Genomic DNA, 16,853 nt, shown 5'->3' on the forward strand with positions numbered 1-16,853 from the left:
TCTATTCTAGTTTTTGTGGCTACTTAAAGTTTATTTTTAAGATCCTATGACATTTTTCTGATATTAAAGTTTTCTACTGGTTTTTCATGTTTTGAAAATTTATTCTTAATTTCATTATTTAAGTCATTAATTAAAAAAGTAAATACTGCCTTCTTCATAGGCACAAATATAGGAATCTATGACTGTGCCAGGAAAATCACTGATACATTAGCTCTTTTTCCCTGTCAGTTGTTTATCATATATTTACTTAATGCAAGGCATGACAGCAGTTGCTGTGAGAATATTGTCCCTTCTATCAGAAACTTTATAATTTAAAAGACTGCATCAGATAATACAAAAACAAATATAGCCAGTTACAATAATTGACTTGTATATTCTAGCATAATAATATTTGAAGCTAAATGATCCATGGGAAATCTTTCTGCAGGGGGGTACTATTAAGCTGTAGATCTAAATAAGATTTTATTTTAAAAAGTTGTGTACTACCCTGGTAGATTAAATACACGTTCTTAAAATATTTTAAAATACACGAGAGCAAAAAGAAAATAAAAAATGTCCTAATCTCACCATTCAGAGATAATCAGTTTATTTGACTATTCAAGTTGATCCTTGAACAATGTGAATTTGAACTTTGAGGGTCCACAGATGTGGAATGTATTCACTAAATATGCTATGTACCATGCAGTCCAGGCTTGGTTGAATGTGTAACCATGGATATAGAGGGCTGACCATAAAGTTATACGAGACCATTCAACTATGCTGGTGTCAGAGCCTTTAACCCCCATGTCATTCAAGGGTCAACTCTATTTACTTCTTTTCCATGCTCAGAACATATATTTTTTCTATAGAGAGCCATGCCAATATAGTTCATCAAACTAATTTTATCCTTTCATATATTGTAAATATTTTTAATGCCATCAAAGTTTGTGTGTGTGTGAGAGAGAGTGTGTGTGTGTGTGTGTGTGGTATGTAATGATGTGCAGTGTTTGGAAATAGGGGAGAGGCCTCGCTTCACAAAGTGACTCATTCCTGTTACTTTCCTAATAACAGTGTAATGAGCCTTCCTTATTTTCTAGTTTGGTAGGTTTAACAATCCCTTTCTTAATCATATACTAACTTTCTAAGTTACAATTTAAAAATATTTCCACGTTCAAAATATTTAGACAACTTTGCAGGGTATTTAATCGAGTTACCACTTATTGAGATTCTACTACCTCTATATAAAAGAAGATGAACTGTGTTCTACACTCAGCTAATTTTTCTTATTTTCTTATTTAGCTTTATAACTGCTTAGTTAAAGCTTATCTAATTACTAAATGGGATGATAAGTAGCTTCTTTGTCATATTGCTGCATTGACACTTATGGTAATTAATATGTCTATGTCACAGAAGTGATTCCTGCTACCTAATAACTTTTTATTAAGATTTTATTAAAATGTGAGAAGTAAGGCAGTGTTTTCTAGATCATAATAATTAAACATAGATCTTTGAAATAATTCCCAGATGCTTATACTTTTTCTAGTGGCACTGGACTTTTGAAAATTAACACCCACACAAAAATAGAAATTCTCTCATCATCAGCCACTCACTCCTAAGTACCTCAAGCAGCATTTTCTTCTCACAATAACCCAAAGAAGACCAAGCCTAAGAACCTGTGAAATCTTCCCTGATAAGTCCTGGCAGAAACCGTGTTTATTTCTGTTTGAAGAAACCCAAGTTAAGCTTGCAGTTCTACATTTTCATATGAAAATTAGACTGCACTTCTTAATCTTGATATGGCCTTCACACCAGCCAATACTGAGATCGAAGCCAGTGTTCTGTCCTTGTAATAGGCCAGAAAGTACCTTATCTATTTACAATAGATACACTCAGCAAATCTCTGATTAGCTTTGAGTGGTTTACCTTAAACTTGCATATTGCTTTTTGACAAGTTCTGAATTAATTTAAATTTAGTTTCTCTAAAGTATGGATATGTCACTTTGATTCTTTGATGCACTAATAGAATATATGTTAGCCAACAATCATTCACTTTTAAATTAAGCTTAATTTTTACAGGTTACTGCAAAATTACCCTAAAAATCTTCTCCAGATGAATTTACTTCACATAAGGTGTGAATAAAATTTTTATTTCACGCTTTCTTAGAAGTTATGTATGTTCCAGTAGAGGGGCATCGGGGGGAGGGGTGAAGAGTGTGATTCTTTTTGACAAAGCCACATTGTACTTAGATATAGTGGGTATATACCATTTCACCTTTGAAAATGCCCTGGGTTTACCAGCAGTGTAATATAATACTGTTGTGAGCAGCAGAAAACAAAAAAGGTAAGCTAATGTGTTTTCTTTTCAAGGTTGGTTAGAAGAGATTTAAAGTGTATAAATTATCATTCTTTGTGACTATTCTTTAGATTTCAGTTGTGCTTCTTAAAACTTCTACAGGTACTTAAATCAGATGTTGAGGAACTTGTCTCCAGAAGCTATTGGGACACCCTGAGACGTAACACAAGCCAAGCACTCTTTTCAGACCTCGCAGAGGTATAATTAAACTTCAACCAGGTCCTGGTACTTTTTGCCATTTTGTTCATCTAGTCCTCGTTTCATTTTAGAGTCACAATGATGAAACCAAAAATATATTTTCTATTTTCCCTTTTCTCCAGTAAAGCAATAGTTCCTGTATATAAATGGTATGTTTGAATGTGTCCGATCTGCTGGCAGGGGCTACAAGTTTACCTATAACAGTCTATATTAAATTCACTTGCTTGTTGTGGGAAACATGACTTTCCAACTTAATTAAAAGGACACACTGTTATTTTTCACTTAAGGATCACTTTCAGGAAATTTGAAAATAATGTTTATAGTTTCACTGAGTCTTTTAACCTTACAGTTTGCAATGTTACATGAAATGCTGAAACTTCTAACTTGGTAAAAGATTGCTGAGGCTTTAAAGTTACAATAGATTTAAACAATCCAAATCCCTAATTTTAATAGTGATGGCTTACAGTCAGTCAAGGAAGGGAGGAATATTTTAGCTTGACATTGCTTAGGATTGCCAGTGCATGGAAAATTAAAAGCAGACTGACCATTATATCATTCATTATTGGTTTTGAATTCCATAGAGACCCTTACCTTTTTTGCTGTACTCAGGTGGACTGCTCCCACCACCCCACCTTCATTATGCCTCTGTTAATAGGGATTTGTCATTTTTAAAAGATGGGCTGTGTCTTGTAAATTAAATACTGTGCTATGTTTCCTATTGAGAATATTAGAGATGGCTGTTAGTCTTACCACAAAGGACTTTTCTGTAGATACTAAGAGATGTATTTTTCATTATCTTTTTTCTCTTTAAAGTTGGCTCATTCCTTTTTCTAAAGTTTGACTTTTAAAAATTACACTTGGGGAGTGAATATAGCTCAGTGGTAGAGCACATGCTTAGCATGCATGAGGTCCTTGGTTCAAACCCCAGTACCTCCATCAAAATTAATTTAATTTAGCTTAAAAATAAAAATACAAATTACACTTCAGAATAGCTAGAGAAGTAAACTGGAATCAGGTGTGACTTCTGTTATCCCACATGTAGTGTTACTCAATGGACACCTCTAGACCAGGGCAAACACTTGGAAATGTCAGTTTTATCACTTGTGCTCAGTTTTAAAATCCTAAAACAAAGAAGGCATATTGCCCTACTCTGTCTGCAATATGTAAATATGATATAATTATGACCAGTAATTGACCTTTAAAAATTATCTTTTCAATTTTAACTATTTTCAGGTGTGAAGTACTAATAGCTATTTCATTTGCATATATTTTAGAAGGCCTTAATTCTGTAATCATTTATGCAGGCACATAGTAGTCAGGGCCTAAAAGTAAGAGCAACTGGGGACACTAGTCATTAGAGTCCCTACAAGCCAACTGTGCCCAGCTTCAAATTGGCTCTGCCCACACTAGACTGTCCACCTCTCAGCCTCCAGCCTATCTTTAATCTCACTTAACTCTGCTGGAAATTCTCACAATTAGACACAATCTGCTTATTAGATGTTGAATTTAATTTAGTCTTGGGAGGTTTAATATCGGAAGGCCAGTGAGCTCTTATACGCACTCGAAGATTGCAAGATTGTGTAAGCTCTTCTGAAGATGTTTATCTCTCTCTTAGATGTGTGCTAGAGCTGGTTTATGGCTTCCCAGGGCTAATTCTGCACATCTCTTCTGTGACATCCTGTTGGTACTTTCCAAGCAGCGATGACAGGAGTATTAATACCATAGAAATTGCAAACACTAAAAATCAGGCTTTTTTCCCCCATTGAGAGCCAGTTTACTAGCATACCATTGGCTGTAATTTATCCACACTGTAATCATAAGCTGCTAAATTAATGAACTGACCCAAACATCACAAAAATATGATGGAGAGGAGAAAAAGAAGAAAAGAAAACAAAATTTATATTGTGTTTCTAAGTAAAATAATTATTGGGGGATTATCTCTACTACTACCCTCCACATTAGATAGGCTAATTGAGAATTAGCTGTAGTTAAATTAGAACTCATTATAATTCCTTATAGGTTACTACTGACGCCAGTGTAACACTGAATTGTTTGTAGTATTTCAGGATTCAAGTTAGTTAAAAAAGAAAGCTTAGACATCTATTTGTATTTCTTTGTTACATGTTTAAAATATAACTATTGAGATAAAGCAGTTCTCCTTGCATAATGTAGGTAAATTTGAGATTAGCCTTTCATATCATTATTCCATAGCTGTTTCTAACCATAGGTTTCTTCAGTTATAGTAAAACCATGTTACAGTGAAAATTTGAATATGCCACAGCTGATACCACTTTCAAACCAAAATAATAGATAATAAATTCATAGTACAATATAAGCCCCCATCATGCAACCATTGAGTACAGTCTGTGGGTACCCGAATTACAGAAACTGTTTTGAACTTAATAAATGAAATTTAAAAGTTTTATTTGCTTTAGTCTTTACTAATCCTTATAAGTTTCAATAGATGATTCAAAACGTTCACTAACAAATCAAGAGTTTGAAGATTTCCTCCAGCTCGTGGATAGAGCTTGATAAGATTATTATCACATAGTAATCAATAAAAATATGTTGAATTTCTTAAAACTCTTTAATAAACTTTTCATTTTGTGCAAGTTTAATGTTTATTTCATTTTTGATGAAATCATTTAAAGTAATTTTTAATCAAAACAAAGTTAGATAATGGCCTTTCATGTAAATGGCCAATGGGTTCTTTTGTGGCTTTTTCTTGCTTTGTTATGAAAACACCTGAATTCGTTTTATTTTAACAATGAGCACAAGAATCTAAGGGATAAAGTCTCTATTTTTGTCTCAACTTGCCTGTGATTTAAGTTATGTAACACTGATAGGCTACCAGGGACACTGGTATGGTTTTCAGTGACTCCCAGCAGTACTCGGTTTCACTGAATGGAGGGAAAAGTTTTCACCATTTCCATTTTCCAATTTTTTCTTTACTGTCAAACTGTTCCTTATGCCTCTATGGGTCTGGATTATCTGGATAAGTGCAACCTAAGTCTAATAAGATTTTGATGATGAAAGACTGTAAATGAAGATTTGCTCTGCTCAGTGGGCATGAGAAAAACTCACTGAATGAGGTCATTACTTAAAACCTATATAAAACAAAGCCATCTCATTTCAGTGCATTATGTCTCGAGGTAAAGAACTAGAGCCCTAGAGGAAAACATTCCATAATTGTGTTACCTGAGTTCACTAACTTTTGGTGTTCCTGTAACCTCTCAGTTAAAGGCTTTTTTTTTTTAAAGGTCTCTATACAATATATGTGTAGTTTCAATAACAAAAAAGAAATGAGTATACCATGTAAAAATATTTTTTGCATTAAGCTGCAACATTGTTACCTTTTCTACCTTGTCTAGTTTTTTTCAACTTCCTGGAGTATACTGATTTGACAGAAATAAATAATAGCTAACATTTATTGAGCGTTGACAATCCACTGGTTATAGTACTGACTTAACATGTGTTTTCTCATCCTCACAACAATCCTTTAGGGTAAGGACTGTTGTTATTCCTGAGGATTATAGTATCGTCAGTGAGATTAGCTTCCGAAGGTCGCTTAACTATTGAGGAAAAAAGTCAGGATTCAAAGCCAGAAGTCTGACTCTTGAGTTCCTCATCCTGTTTGCTCACCACACTACTGCTTATTTGTGACTAACGCAACAACTTTTTCTGAAACCGCATCCCCCCTCCTCTTCTTAGCCATGTGGCGCCTCTTCCACATTCCATTCCTCTGGCTTCCAGATGGAGACCCCGGTTCTGCATTGCTGACTTCTGACTGGCTAGAGCCTCCACTCTTAGGCTCCATTTAGGTGTCCTTCCTCCCCCTACTCAATTATGCTGTTCCTTGGATAGTAAACTGATTAGACTTGATTATAAACAATCACAAAATTAACATGTACTCTGTAATTAACATGAGATATCTTCCCCCCCCCACCCCACCAACCACAGAGGTCTTAATGCTTTTGTCCAAAGCATCTGAGATTACCAATAAAAACATTTGTATATTTCATTTACACTCATATTCCAATTTTATCTTCAAAATGGTTATTAGCGATAGAGTTTTTCCCATTTTACAGATAAGCTGAAGATCAAAAAAAGTCAGTGAACTCGGGTCTTCTGAGTTTAAATCCTGTCCTCATTCCATCACATCAGTCTGCCTTCTCAATCGAAAGCTACTGGTGAAAGTGGCAGTGCCTTCTGAGCACTGCTCAGAAACTACCCTAGTCTACTGTCGCATATGGGGCCTTGAAAGCCTGGCACCACTAATAGTCTGCAGCATCCATAATAAACTTGTCCAAGAAGGTATATTTGAAAGAGAGTATGTGACACCTGGCATCTTGGCTGTTATTTTTTCTCAAGTGGTCAGATGAAACCACTATCAGATCTTCAGAGAAGTTGGTTGTATCGTAGAGAACTTCTCAGTTATTCTAGCTCCTGAGAATACTTGGAACTCGTCAGCAAACTGAAATGAGAAGTAGTAGACATAGCCAAAACCAATTACCAGGAGGTTACATGCTAGAGACTATTTAGGAAAATCAAAGTAAAATTACAAGTATAGACCACATGGATGATTACTAAAGAATTTAAATAATTTGAGATAATTTAAAGTAAAAGATGTTCTGCATGTTTTTAAGGGTCTTAAGGAGAGCTATGAGTAATCAATGTAGCAGAGAGATCCCTTTAGAAAGATAGAGTCTTGGACTAAAAGAGGGCATGTTGGAAGGGAGAAGGCCAATCAGAAGATATAATCTTTACAACTCTATTCTAGTCATCAGAAGAGAAGAATCATATTTGGTCTAGGGAGAAGGAAAATAAAGACCCAACAAATGTTGTGAAGGATAAAATAGCTATCTTCATGAAAGATTGGGAAGGGGGCCATGAGGAATCAAAGGGTTACCAGATTTAGTGTGTGGAAGATGGTAAGATGAGGTTTTCTGTCAGGGAACATAGAAGACAACTGATCCTTTGTAAAGAAGTATGTATTTTCTATTTCTCATGTTTCTATGGAGCGGTATCAGGATTCTGGTCAAGAAGTAGTATGTTTCAAATATGTAGCTTTAGCTGGACATTTGCAGCTATTTTTTTACATGTAGAAAATGGTAGTAATTATTTCACTTATTTTTCTTACATATTCCAGGATAACACATGGGAGAGTTATAATCACTTGAATTTTATGATTTTTGTAATTGAGTTTATAAGATAGGTATGAGTTAATGGCCAAGTGAAGAAGGAAGGAAAGAAACAGGAGGAAGGGAAATAGAAGGGGAAAGAGGGAAGGAAAAGAAGAGAAAACCTATAAAACTATATCAAAGTAAAAGAAGTAAAGAAGATTTTCTTAGGCCATTTAGCTTCCTAAGGATGATGATTCAGCTATTTTAAGAATATAGTTGTTGGAACTTGTTTATCAAGTTGAGTGGGGAAGGGAAAATTCTCTGGAATTAATTTTGTATCCATTCAAAAAATAATGTTAAGAGTCTTCTTTGAAAAAAAAATTATAGATAATGTAAATTCCAAGGTAATATTACTATAGTTTCTCTTTCAAAATACAGTATGTTCTATTTAAAGTATCATAAATATGTATACAATAGGAAAGGATCACGGTTCAAGGAAGCTATTTTGTGAAGCTTGAGACCACTCCTTTGCCAGCCCTGTATGTTCAATGCAGCTGAGGAATTTACCTCTTTTGAACATCCTAAATGAGTGGGTTTTTCAGGCTGATTAGGAAAATCCACACTAAATTACTTAAATGAAAATAAAATATTTCATGATTACTAAAGGATTTCAACTCTTTTAGATAATTTAAAATATAGATACCTATATGCATAATTTGAGGTTGAAAACCTCTTAATATAATCATAGATTTAAAATTTTTGAAGATAAAGATCAATTTTATCCATACTTCTATTTTCTATTTTTGAACTTCATTTTAACTGTAATGGCATTTTAAAATACAGTCTTATGCTTTTCCTTCTAAAGTTAATAATTCTAATGTTAATATATTTATGTTCTTTGGGGGATATTGGGTATCCCTATTCTGTTTTATTTCAGCTAATTTTTAAATTGTGATTTTTTTTTTAAAGCGTGCTGATGACATTACAAGTTTAGTCACAGATACTACACTTCTTGTACACTTTTTTGGAAAGAAAGGAAAAGCTGAGCTCAACTTTGAAGATTTTTATAGGTGAGCTTAATTTTTATATTTGTATTAAAATGTTAACATGATAACACCAGAAAGGTCTTTAGGAATCATTTAGTGCAGTGATACTCACCTCTTTGCTGTTTTCATCTTAACTAGAGATACTCTCTGTAACAAATACCTACTTCCATCAGTACCTGTATACCAGTGGTTCTATTGATAACTATAACAGGAAGTCACTGAATAATTTTTTAAAAAGTCTGGATATCTGGATTTATTATTTCCTATATTCTCAGAAGAAAGAATGTTACCAATTCCTTAGTCTCAATAAGCCGCAATAATAATAGTAAGCAGGTATATAGTGCTTACTGTAGTGAACACTAGGCACAACATATTAACTTCTTTAAGTCTCATCACTACCCTGCAGGGTATTTTTGTTATGCCCATTTTACAGATGAGGAAGCCAAAGTCCTGAAGGGCTAAGTACCACCTATTACCATCACTATTTATCTTAATGTTTATCTCTTTTCGTCATAGGTTCATGGATAACCTCCAAACAGAAGTTCTAGAAATAGAATTCCTTTCCTACTCTAATGGGATGAATACTATCAGTGAAGAAGATTTTGCTCATATTCTTTTACGATATACAAATGTGGAAAATACGTCAGTATTTTTGGAAAATGTGCGTTACAGTATACCTGAAGAAAAGGTACCTAATCCCCATATTTGTTATTATCTTGTAATTATATAGGTCTATAAAATATATTGTCTTTTTGTTAATTCTTCTGCTCCTCTATGGATTAATAGATACTTTGTATATATTTCATCCTTTTTCTCTCTGCCTTCAGTGCTCTGGCTAAATTTTTACATTGATTAATTTTAAATTCTGGGTATTTTTCTTATATATGCTGAAAACCCTTCAGGTTATTAGCAATTGTTTTATGCAAATTATGAATACCATTTTTAAGAGAATTCTGGTGAGCTATATGCTTTGACTATTATATAAACATCACCTTATATAAAACAGTTTCACTGACATCACATCAGTCACGCTTTATTCATTTCTAGAATACCCTTAGTAAAAGGTCCTTAGAAGATGGCTATTGATGAGTGAATGATCTTATCAGCAGTTAAAGTGAGGTTTTTCAAAGAGTTTGGATGGCATGAATGGTTAAGAACCTGGGACAACTGATTATCTATTTGTTTAGTACCAAATGTTTTGTCAGCAATTCTGAGTGGCTGCATTATCTAGTGGTATTTGAATGCATCATTGCAACCCAATAGAACTGGTGTTAAAGTACCCCTTCAAGCATGGGATGTTTTGGATATACTGTCTTCTATTTGTGTTTATAGAAGGATCAAGATAATCTATCCAAGAAAAACTTGCAAATGGTTTGACTTTGTTTAAAATGGTTACACTCTGACTGTGCTAACAATTCTGTAGTTCCCCTAAGCAGTGAGGAAAAAAGGACTTGATGCATTTGAACATTAGCTTATATAATGTCATAGGGATCTTTTATCTGTTTTACATGTTGACCTGAATTTTTTCCAATTCATACACACTTCCCTAAAAATAAATATTGGAAATTGTACTGTTTTGTCAAGCTACTAGTGTTACTATTCAGAGCCTTGAGGAATCTTTTTTTCTCATCCAGTGGATACTTAAAAAAAATCTGTAATTCAAAAAATTTCAATTCTAGGGTAAAGAGTGTAGGAAATTCTTTGTACTATTTTTGCAACTATTTTTTACATCTGAAAGTATTTCAAAACAAAAAATTTTCTTTTCAGTTAAATTCAGCTTCTGTTTATTTTGTTTGTTTTTGTTTTTGTTTTCATTATCTCATCAGTCCTTGCCACCTCCACCCAAGTCACTTCTCTCTTGCCTGGATTATTGCGATTGCCTCCTAAATCATCTCTCTGCCTCCAGCTTTGCCTCCATGTGATCTGTTCTCCATTTAGCATTTAAGGAAATGCTTTCTATAATGATTCAGATCTCATCATAGTAACCTCCCATGTTTCTCCTTACCGTGGGCTCCAGGGCCTACACAGGCTGCTCCCTCGTTACCTCTGACCTCACTTCCTCCCATTCTCCCCCTTCCTCGCGCTGCCACAGCCACACTAGCTACTGTACAGTTTCTCAAACCAGCTAACCTGCTGACTCAGGGCTTTTGTACGTGTTCCCTTCTCTGCCCAGAATGCTTTTCTCTTAGATACACACATGGATCGCTACGTTATTTCCCAATGATGCCTAACCTTCCAACCTATTATATAAAGAATCACCTATTATATAAGTAATACATAGCCTATTATGAAAGTGATAACACAGTAGATGAATTATAACTCTCTCCCTTGACATTCTTTATTCCTTCTTCCTTAATCTGTTTTTATTTCCATAGCCTTATCGCCTTCTAACATACTATATAATTTACTTATTTTCATTTTTTTATTGTTTATCTGGATAAACAGTAGAATTTACTTAATTAAGTGTTGTCTGTCTCCCCTACCTAGAATATAAGCTCCAGGAAGGCTGGTATTTTTATCTGTTTTATTCGCTCATATATTGACAGTACTTAGAACTCCTGTCAAATGAATTGAGAGTATTTAAAGATGTAGAACTTAAAGCTTTTCTGGTTTTGTGAATTTTGCCTACGTATATATCCACTCATGTGAAATGGCTGATATGCCAGGTTATTTAATATAGTCTTGTTTATAATAGCAAAAGATTGGAAGCTACCTAAATGTCTTTCAATAAGTTACTGGTTAAATAAATTATGTAACTATAGCATGGAAAAAGTTGCAGCTGGAAAAAGACTAAGAAAATTCTTTATGTGCTAATACAGAATGAGCTCTAAGATGTAGTAAATGAAAAAGAGCACAGTTTAGAACAGTGTGTATAGTAAACCACCATTTTCTAAAAAGATAGCCTGGGCTAATTCTGGAAGGACCCACAGAGCTAGAAACATTGGTTCCTCCAAGGATAAGGAGCTACGTGGCTGGGGGACAAGGGTAGACGAGAGGGAGATTTTGGGTCATATACTCTCTTGTGCCTTTTGAATTTTGAACAGGTGAATATATTGCCATATAAAATAAATCACTTTAAAATGTTTTAAATACCATGGGACCAGGAGAACTTATCCAGGAGAGAATGTAAACAGAGACTGTAGAAGGGAAGGGAAGAAGGCTTCTCACAAAAGCCACATAATGTAAATATTAACAAGCACCCTACTCCCGTTTTCCATGATATCACTCCCCTGTTCTCCTCCTGGTCTTCTGATAATTATTTCAGACCTACGTACCTCGACCAAAGATAACAGTTGCACACACTGGGGCACTCTCATGGCTATGGGCAGAGCACAGTATCAGCCAGGACAACCAGTGTAATTATGGTAGCAGTTTGATATCCACAGCATTTTCTGATTTGTCTTTTTATTGAATTATGTCTATTAACTATCTCGGTTTTTGCCTAGTTATGCCTTGCCACAGTTCAGTCCAAGTGCACCTATGTATGCATGTTCGTATCCTGAATGACATATTTCAATAAGTGTATGCAAGTTTTTATTCTTGTAAAATATGCATAACATAAAATTTTCCACTTTAACCATCTTAAAGAATAAAATTCAGTGGCACTGAGCACATTCACAGTGTTGTGCAATCATCATTACTACTTGTTCCAGAAATTTTTCATATCTCAAACAAACCCCATACGTATTAATCACTCCCCAGTCATCCTCCTCTCAGCCCCTGGCAACCACTAATCTGCTCTCTGTCTCTGGGTTTGTCTCTTCTGGACATTTCACATAAGTAGAATCATACAATATATGACCTTTTGTGTCTGGCTTCTTAAACATAGCATACCTTTTTCAAGGCTTATCCATGTTGTAGCAAATATCAGCACTTTCTTTTTATTGCCAAATAATACTCTATCATGTAGATAGTACCACATTTTGTCTTTTTGTCAGTTAGCGGGCATTTTAGTTATTTCCAATTTTGGCTATTCCGATAATACTCTTAAGAACTTTTGTATACAGTGCTTTATGTGGACATATGTTTTGAATTCCAGAGAATTAGGTATATACCTCTGAGTAAACAGCTGGGTCACATGGCAATCTTAATGTTTAACATCTTGAGGAATTGCCTAACTGTTCTCCAAAGTAGCTACAGCATTTTACAGTCCCATTAATGATATATGGCTGAGTAGGATTCCGTTGTATAAATATACCACAACTAATGTATCCAGTCAGCTGTCAATGGACATTTAGGTTGCTTTCATATCTTGGCTATTGTAAATAGTGCTGTTGTGAACATTGGGGTGCATGTATCTTTCTGAATTAGAGTTCCCTCTGGATATATACCCAGAAGTGGGATTGCTGGATCATATATAGTAAGTCTATTTTTAGTTTTTGAGGAATCTCCATACTGTTTTCTGTAATGGCTGCACCAAACTGCATTCCCACAAGCAGTGTAAGAAGGTTCCCTTTTTTCCACAGCCTCTCCCGAATTTACCATTCATGGACTTTTGATTGATGGCCATTCTGACTGGTGTGAGGTGATACCTCATTGTAGTTTTGCTTAGCATTTCTCTGATAATTAGTGATATTGAGCATTTTTTTCATGTACCTATTGGCTATTTGTATGTCTTCTTTGGAGAACTGCTTGTTTAGGTCTTCTGCCCATTTTTGGATTGGGTTGTTTGTTTTTTGTTATTAAGTTATATATTCTGGAAATTAAGCCTTTGTCAGTCACATCATTTGCAAATATTTTCTCCCATTCCATAGACTGTCATTTTGTTTTGCTTATGGTTTAGTGTGTACATATTTTTGATGTGATAGATTTTCAGTTATCATCATGATTTTGTTTTTGTTAAAATGTAAGCTTCTTTTCACTTCATTTCTAACAATTAGGACGTACTCTATTCAAGTCCCAGTGGTTCATTACAGAAGTGATTCTGGGAGTAGGAATGTGGAGGGAGAAGAAATGACCATACTCCCCTTTCTCTGCAGCTCCCCCAGACGGTCCTTCCCTCGCTGCTGTTAAGAATGGATTGCTTTAAATAATCTCCATCAAAATGATATGCCCTGCTTATCAATTTACAGTTTCATATTTCTAAACACAAAGAGTGTAATATACACAAAAGAATTACTGTGTTGTTTTGAATTTGACTTGTCTCTGCAAACATAAGAACTCTATTTTGAAAAATCTCAAGGTTCAGTTGGAGAACATTATATTCTATCATTCTTTGATTTGCTTTTAATTTTAACCTCCCTAAAAGTATTGACATTTTTGTTTACACTTTGCTTAAAAATATCCCATCCTCTTGTTTTTCACTTTTACCATTATTAACCAGTCACCTTGACACAGAGACTGCTGCTGGGGCAACTGATTACAGCACAAACTGATACAGAACCAGAGCAGTGGCCGGTTTCCCTGGCAACAAGCTCTTCGCATCAAGACAAACCCCTTCTGGCTCAGTCTCCCTAACTGAGGCAAATAGTTCTCTCTGGAAAAACATGGCGATTGGGATCAGATCACAAAGCAGAATCCAGAGCTGGAGTGGCCATAAATGAATATAAAGAAAGAGAAAGAGAAAAACTGAAAAGACAGGATTCTTCTTGAAAGCAAAGAGGGTTTGTAATTGAAGTGGAACCAACAGTATCAAAATTTGGCATTATTATTTCAGTAACAAATTGATCATAAATATTATTTTGATAATAAATCACTTACTCAGTGGTTGGCTTATATGGAAGTAGACACTGGTTCTTTGCCCAGCTTTCCAGTGCTGCCTCATTAGTTTCCCTTCCCCTGAGACCCCAGTATTAAGGTCAGAATTTGTCAAGCCCAAACTCATGGCCCTCTGTTCTTTTCTGTTTACTTTGTCTCTCAGTTTTGTTCATTTTGCCAAGGAGAACGTGTTCATTAAATGCAGCTCTTCTTATCCAAGTTTGTATTATCAGAGATACATTGTGCTTATTCAGTAATTGACGTAATAGCAGTGGTGATCATTTCAGTTTATGTAAATGACATTTCCAGAGTCCTTTCCATGCTCCTGCCCAGAGGCCTGAGCTGGGCCCCCCAGAGCTGAGTGCAGAGTCATTGTGCTTCCTCCTGCTGTTCTGGCAGCCTTCCATGGCAGGAACAAGTGAAAATACACTCCCATTGGCTTATTCAACATTCCGATTTTGCATTGTCATTATAAAGACATTAGTGACCTAAGCAGAAATACATTTAGGGAATACATGTACAGGAGAAACTGTTTTTAGGGTCCCCCCCCTCAATGATCATACTTACTTTTAGGGTTTAAAAAATTCAGGCCTGAAATCAGGGTTTTCAAAATTGAAACTTTTTAACTTATTTTTATTGTAGCATGTCTTGAACTTTATGCTGCTATGATAGTGTTTTAAAAATATTTTCACCCAACATTGTTCATGGTAACATTACCCAGTGGAAATAAATCTGAGTGAATTTTACATTCCATTTGGAAAAGGTTTACAGAATGTGCCCTGGAAATATTTACTTACAAGATATATTGCTGATGCTTGATCTATTTATTTCTAGTAAGTGTAGATACTTATTTTAATAAATTTGGCAATACTAAATATATTTACATGTATTCTCCCAATATAGGGTATTACCTTTGATGAATTCAGGTCATTTTTCCAGTTTTTGAACAACCTAGAAGACTTTGCAATAGCACTGAATATGTATAATTTTGCAAGTCGTTCTATAGGACAAGGTAAGTAATAAACTTTTAAAAATTAAAAGCAAAAAATAATCCTACACTGTTTCTAGGGACTTTGACAACAAATTAACTAGATACATAATATTAGTCATCAATTTGCCTGCAAGTTTGGTGTATACTTCCAGAGCAAATTTTTTTTCCCTAAGCAAAATTTAAGGAAATATATTACATTTTTGTATTAAATTTATTATCGCCCTTCCTTTCATATTATGGAGAAAGGCTAATGACTAACGGTTCAAAGAGGAAGACACCTCAAGGCTGCTTGGTGACACTGAGGGATACATGTCTACCTATAGAAGAGCCAGCTGGTTGTGCCTCAGACAGCATCATAGGATAATATTTATAGTGTTTACCCACACTGCCTGCTGGCTCAGAAACCTGAATTTTATCAACAGAGCCACCTCTTGGCTCTGGACTTAAACATTAAGTGAGTTTTAAGAATAATGTATAAAAATGACTGTCAATTTTGCCTTATTTACCAAAAAACACAACTGCCACCAAATTCAGAATGCTGTTGTCCTCAGGACCAGCTCATTCTTTCCCTATAGGTAGACTCACAAATCAAGTCCCCTCTCCGGGATTCAGTGGCTATGACCACTTTCCCTTACCCCCTAGCCATATCCTTTTAAAATGTCCTTACTGTCAGAGAACTTTTCTGTTTGTGTCTTTAAGTTGATTTCCCCTGTGTCTGCCATAATCTAACAAGTGCTGATCCCCCAGCTTCATCTCAGAGCACAGTCTTGTTATTTTCTTACCAAGTTCTGGGGAGAAGGCAGACTGCTGCCCCTAAGAGCTCGTGATGTTTCTCTTCTCCCCAAAACACAGGTAGCGAATCCCTTATATGGCTTCATTGACTTACTCACTGAGTAACAGAAACCTGAAAGTTTTTCATATCCCACCCTTTGACTGGTCTAGGTGTTCAAATAAGGCATCTTCTTATCTCAACACATTTTAGTGTTTGGGTTTTAACACTTTGGGAGCCCTGCCTTAACAGACCAATTTTTACTGCCATGGTAAACCTACTCATCAACCTTAAAAAGAAAAAAAAGTCAGTATCTGCTTACCTGGTTCAGAATGGGAAGTTGCTCTTTTACTTTGTGGAACTGGGAAATGAAAAAATCACTCTTGTAGGTGCTGGAAATATATGCGTCTCTCTCTCTCTCTCTCTCTTTTTTTTTTTTCTCTCTGTTGCTACTTCTTGCACCTTAATTCAGGTTATTGCCTCTTACAAAGCACTACTTCTGTAGCCACCTCAGTGGTATTCCTGCCATTACCCACCTTTCTGTCCAGTGTTTCCTGAACAACCCACAGAATTCTCTTTCTAAAACAGACTAACCTTGACACACCTGCTATGGAAAATGCTTCAGTTTCCCAGTTGCCTGTTGAAGAATGTACAGATTCCTCGCCTCCCAGTCCCCAAGCAGAGCTCCCCAGCTCCT

General features: G+C 35.3%; 1 protein-coding gene and 1 long non-coding RNA gene across 5 annotated transcripts in view; one reads left to right on the forward strand and one right to left on the reverse strand.

Moving 5' to 3' along the window:
* The window catches only part of MICU3 (mitochondrial calcium uptake family member 3), an 83,078-nt gene that overhangs the window by 59,994 nt on the left and 6,231 nt on the right, over window positions 1–16,853 (forward strand). For all 4 annotated transcript variants that reach the window (XM_006198031.4, XM_072950383.1, XM_072950384.1 and 1 more), the window contains 4 exons: window positions 2,435–2,530; window positions 8,623–8,723; window positions 9,216–9,387; window positions 15,300–15,408. In XM_006198031.4, coding sequence (XP_006198093.2) covers window positions 2,435–2,530; window positions 8,623–8,723; window positions 9,216–9,387; window positions 15,300–15,408 — 478 coding nt within the window. The remainder of the gene's footprint in view (window positions 1–2,434; window positions 2,531–8,622; window positions 8,724–9,215; window positions 9,388–15,299; window positions 15,409–16,853) is intronic.
* On the reverse strand, window positions 14,669–16,571 carry LOC140689486 (uncharacterized). The gene is made up of 2 exons (XR_012064489.1): window positions 16,479–16,571; window positions 14,669–14,884 (listed from the first exon to the last, which is right to left on the reverse strand). It is a non-coding gene; the product is annotated as an uncharacterized lncRNA (long non-coding RNA).

The sequence above is a fragment of the Vicugna pacos genome, chromosome 26, assembly GCF_048564905.1.
Source record: "Vicugna pacos chromosome 26, VicPac4, whole genome shotgun sequence".
Taxonomy (NCBI): Eukaryota; Metazoa; Chordata; class Mammalia; order Artiodactyla; family Camelidae; genus Vicugna; species Vicugna pacos.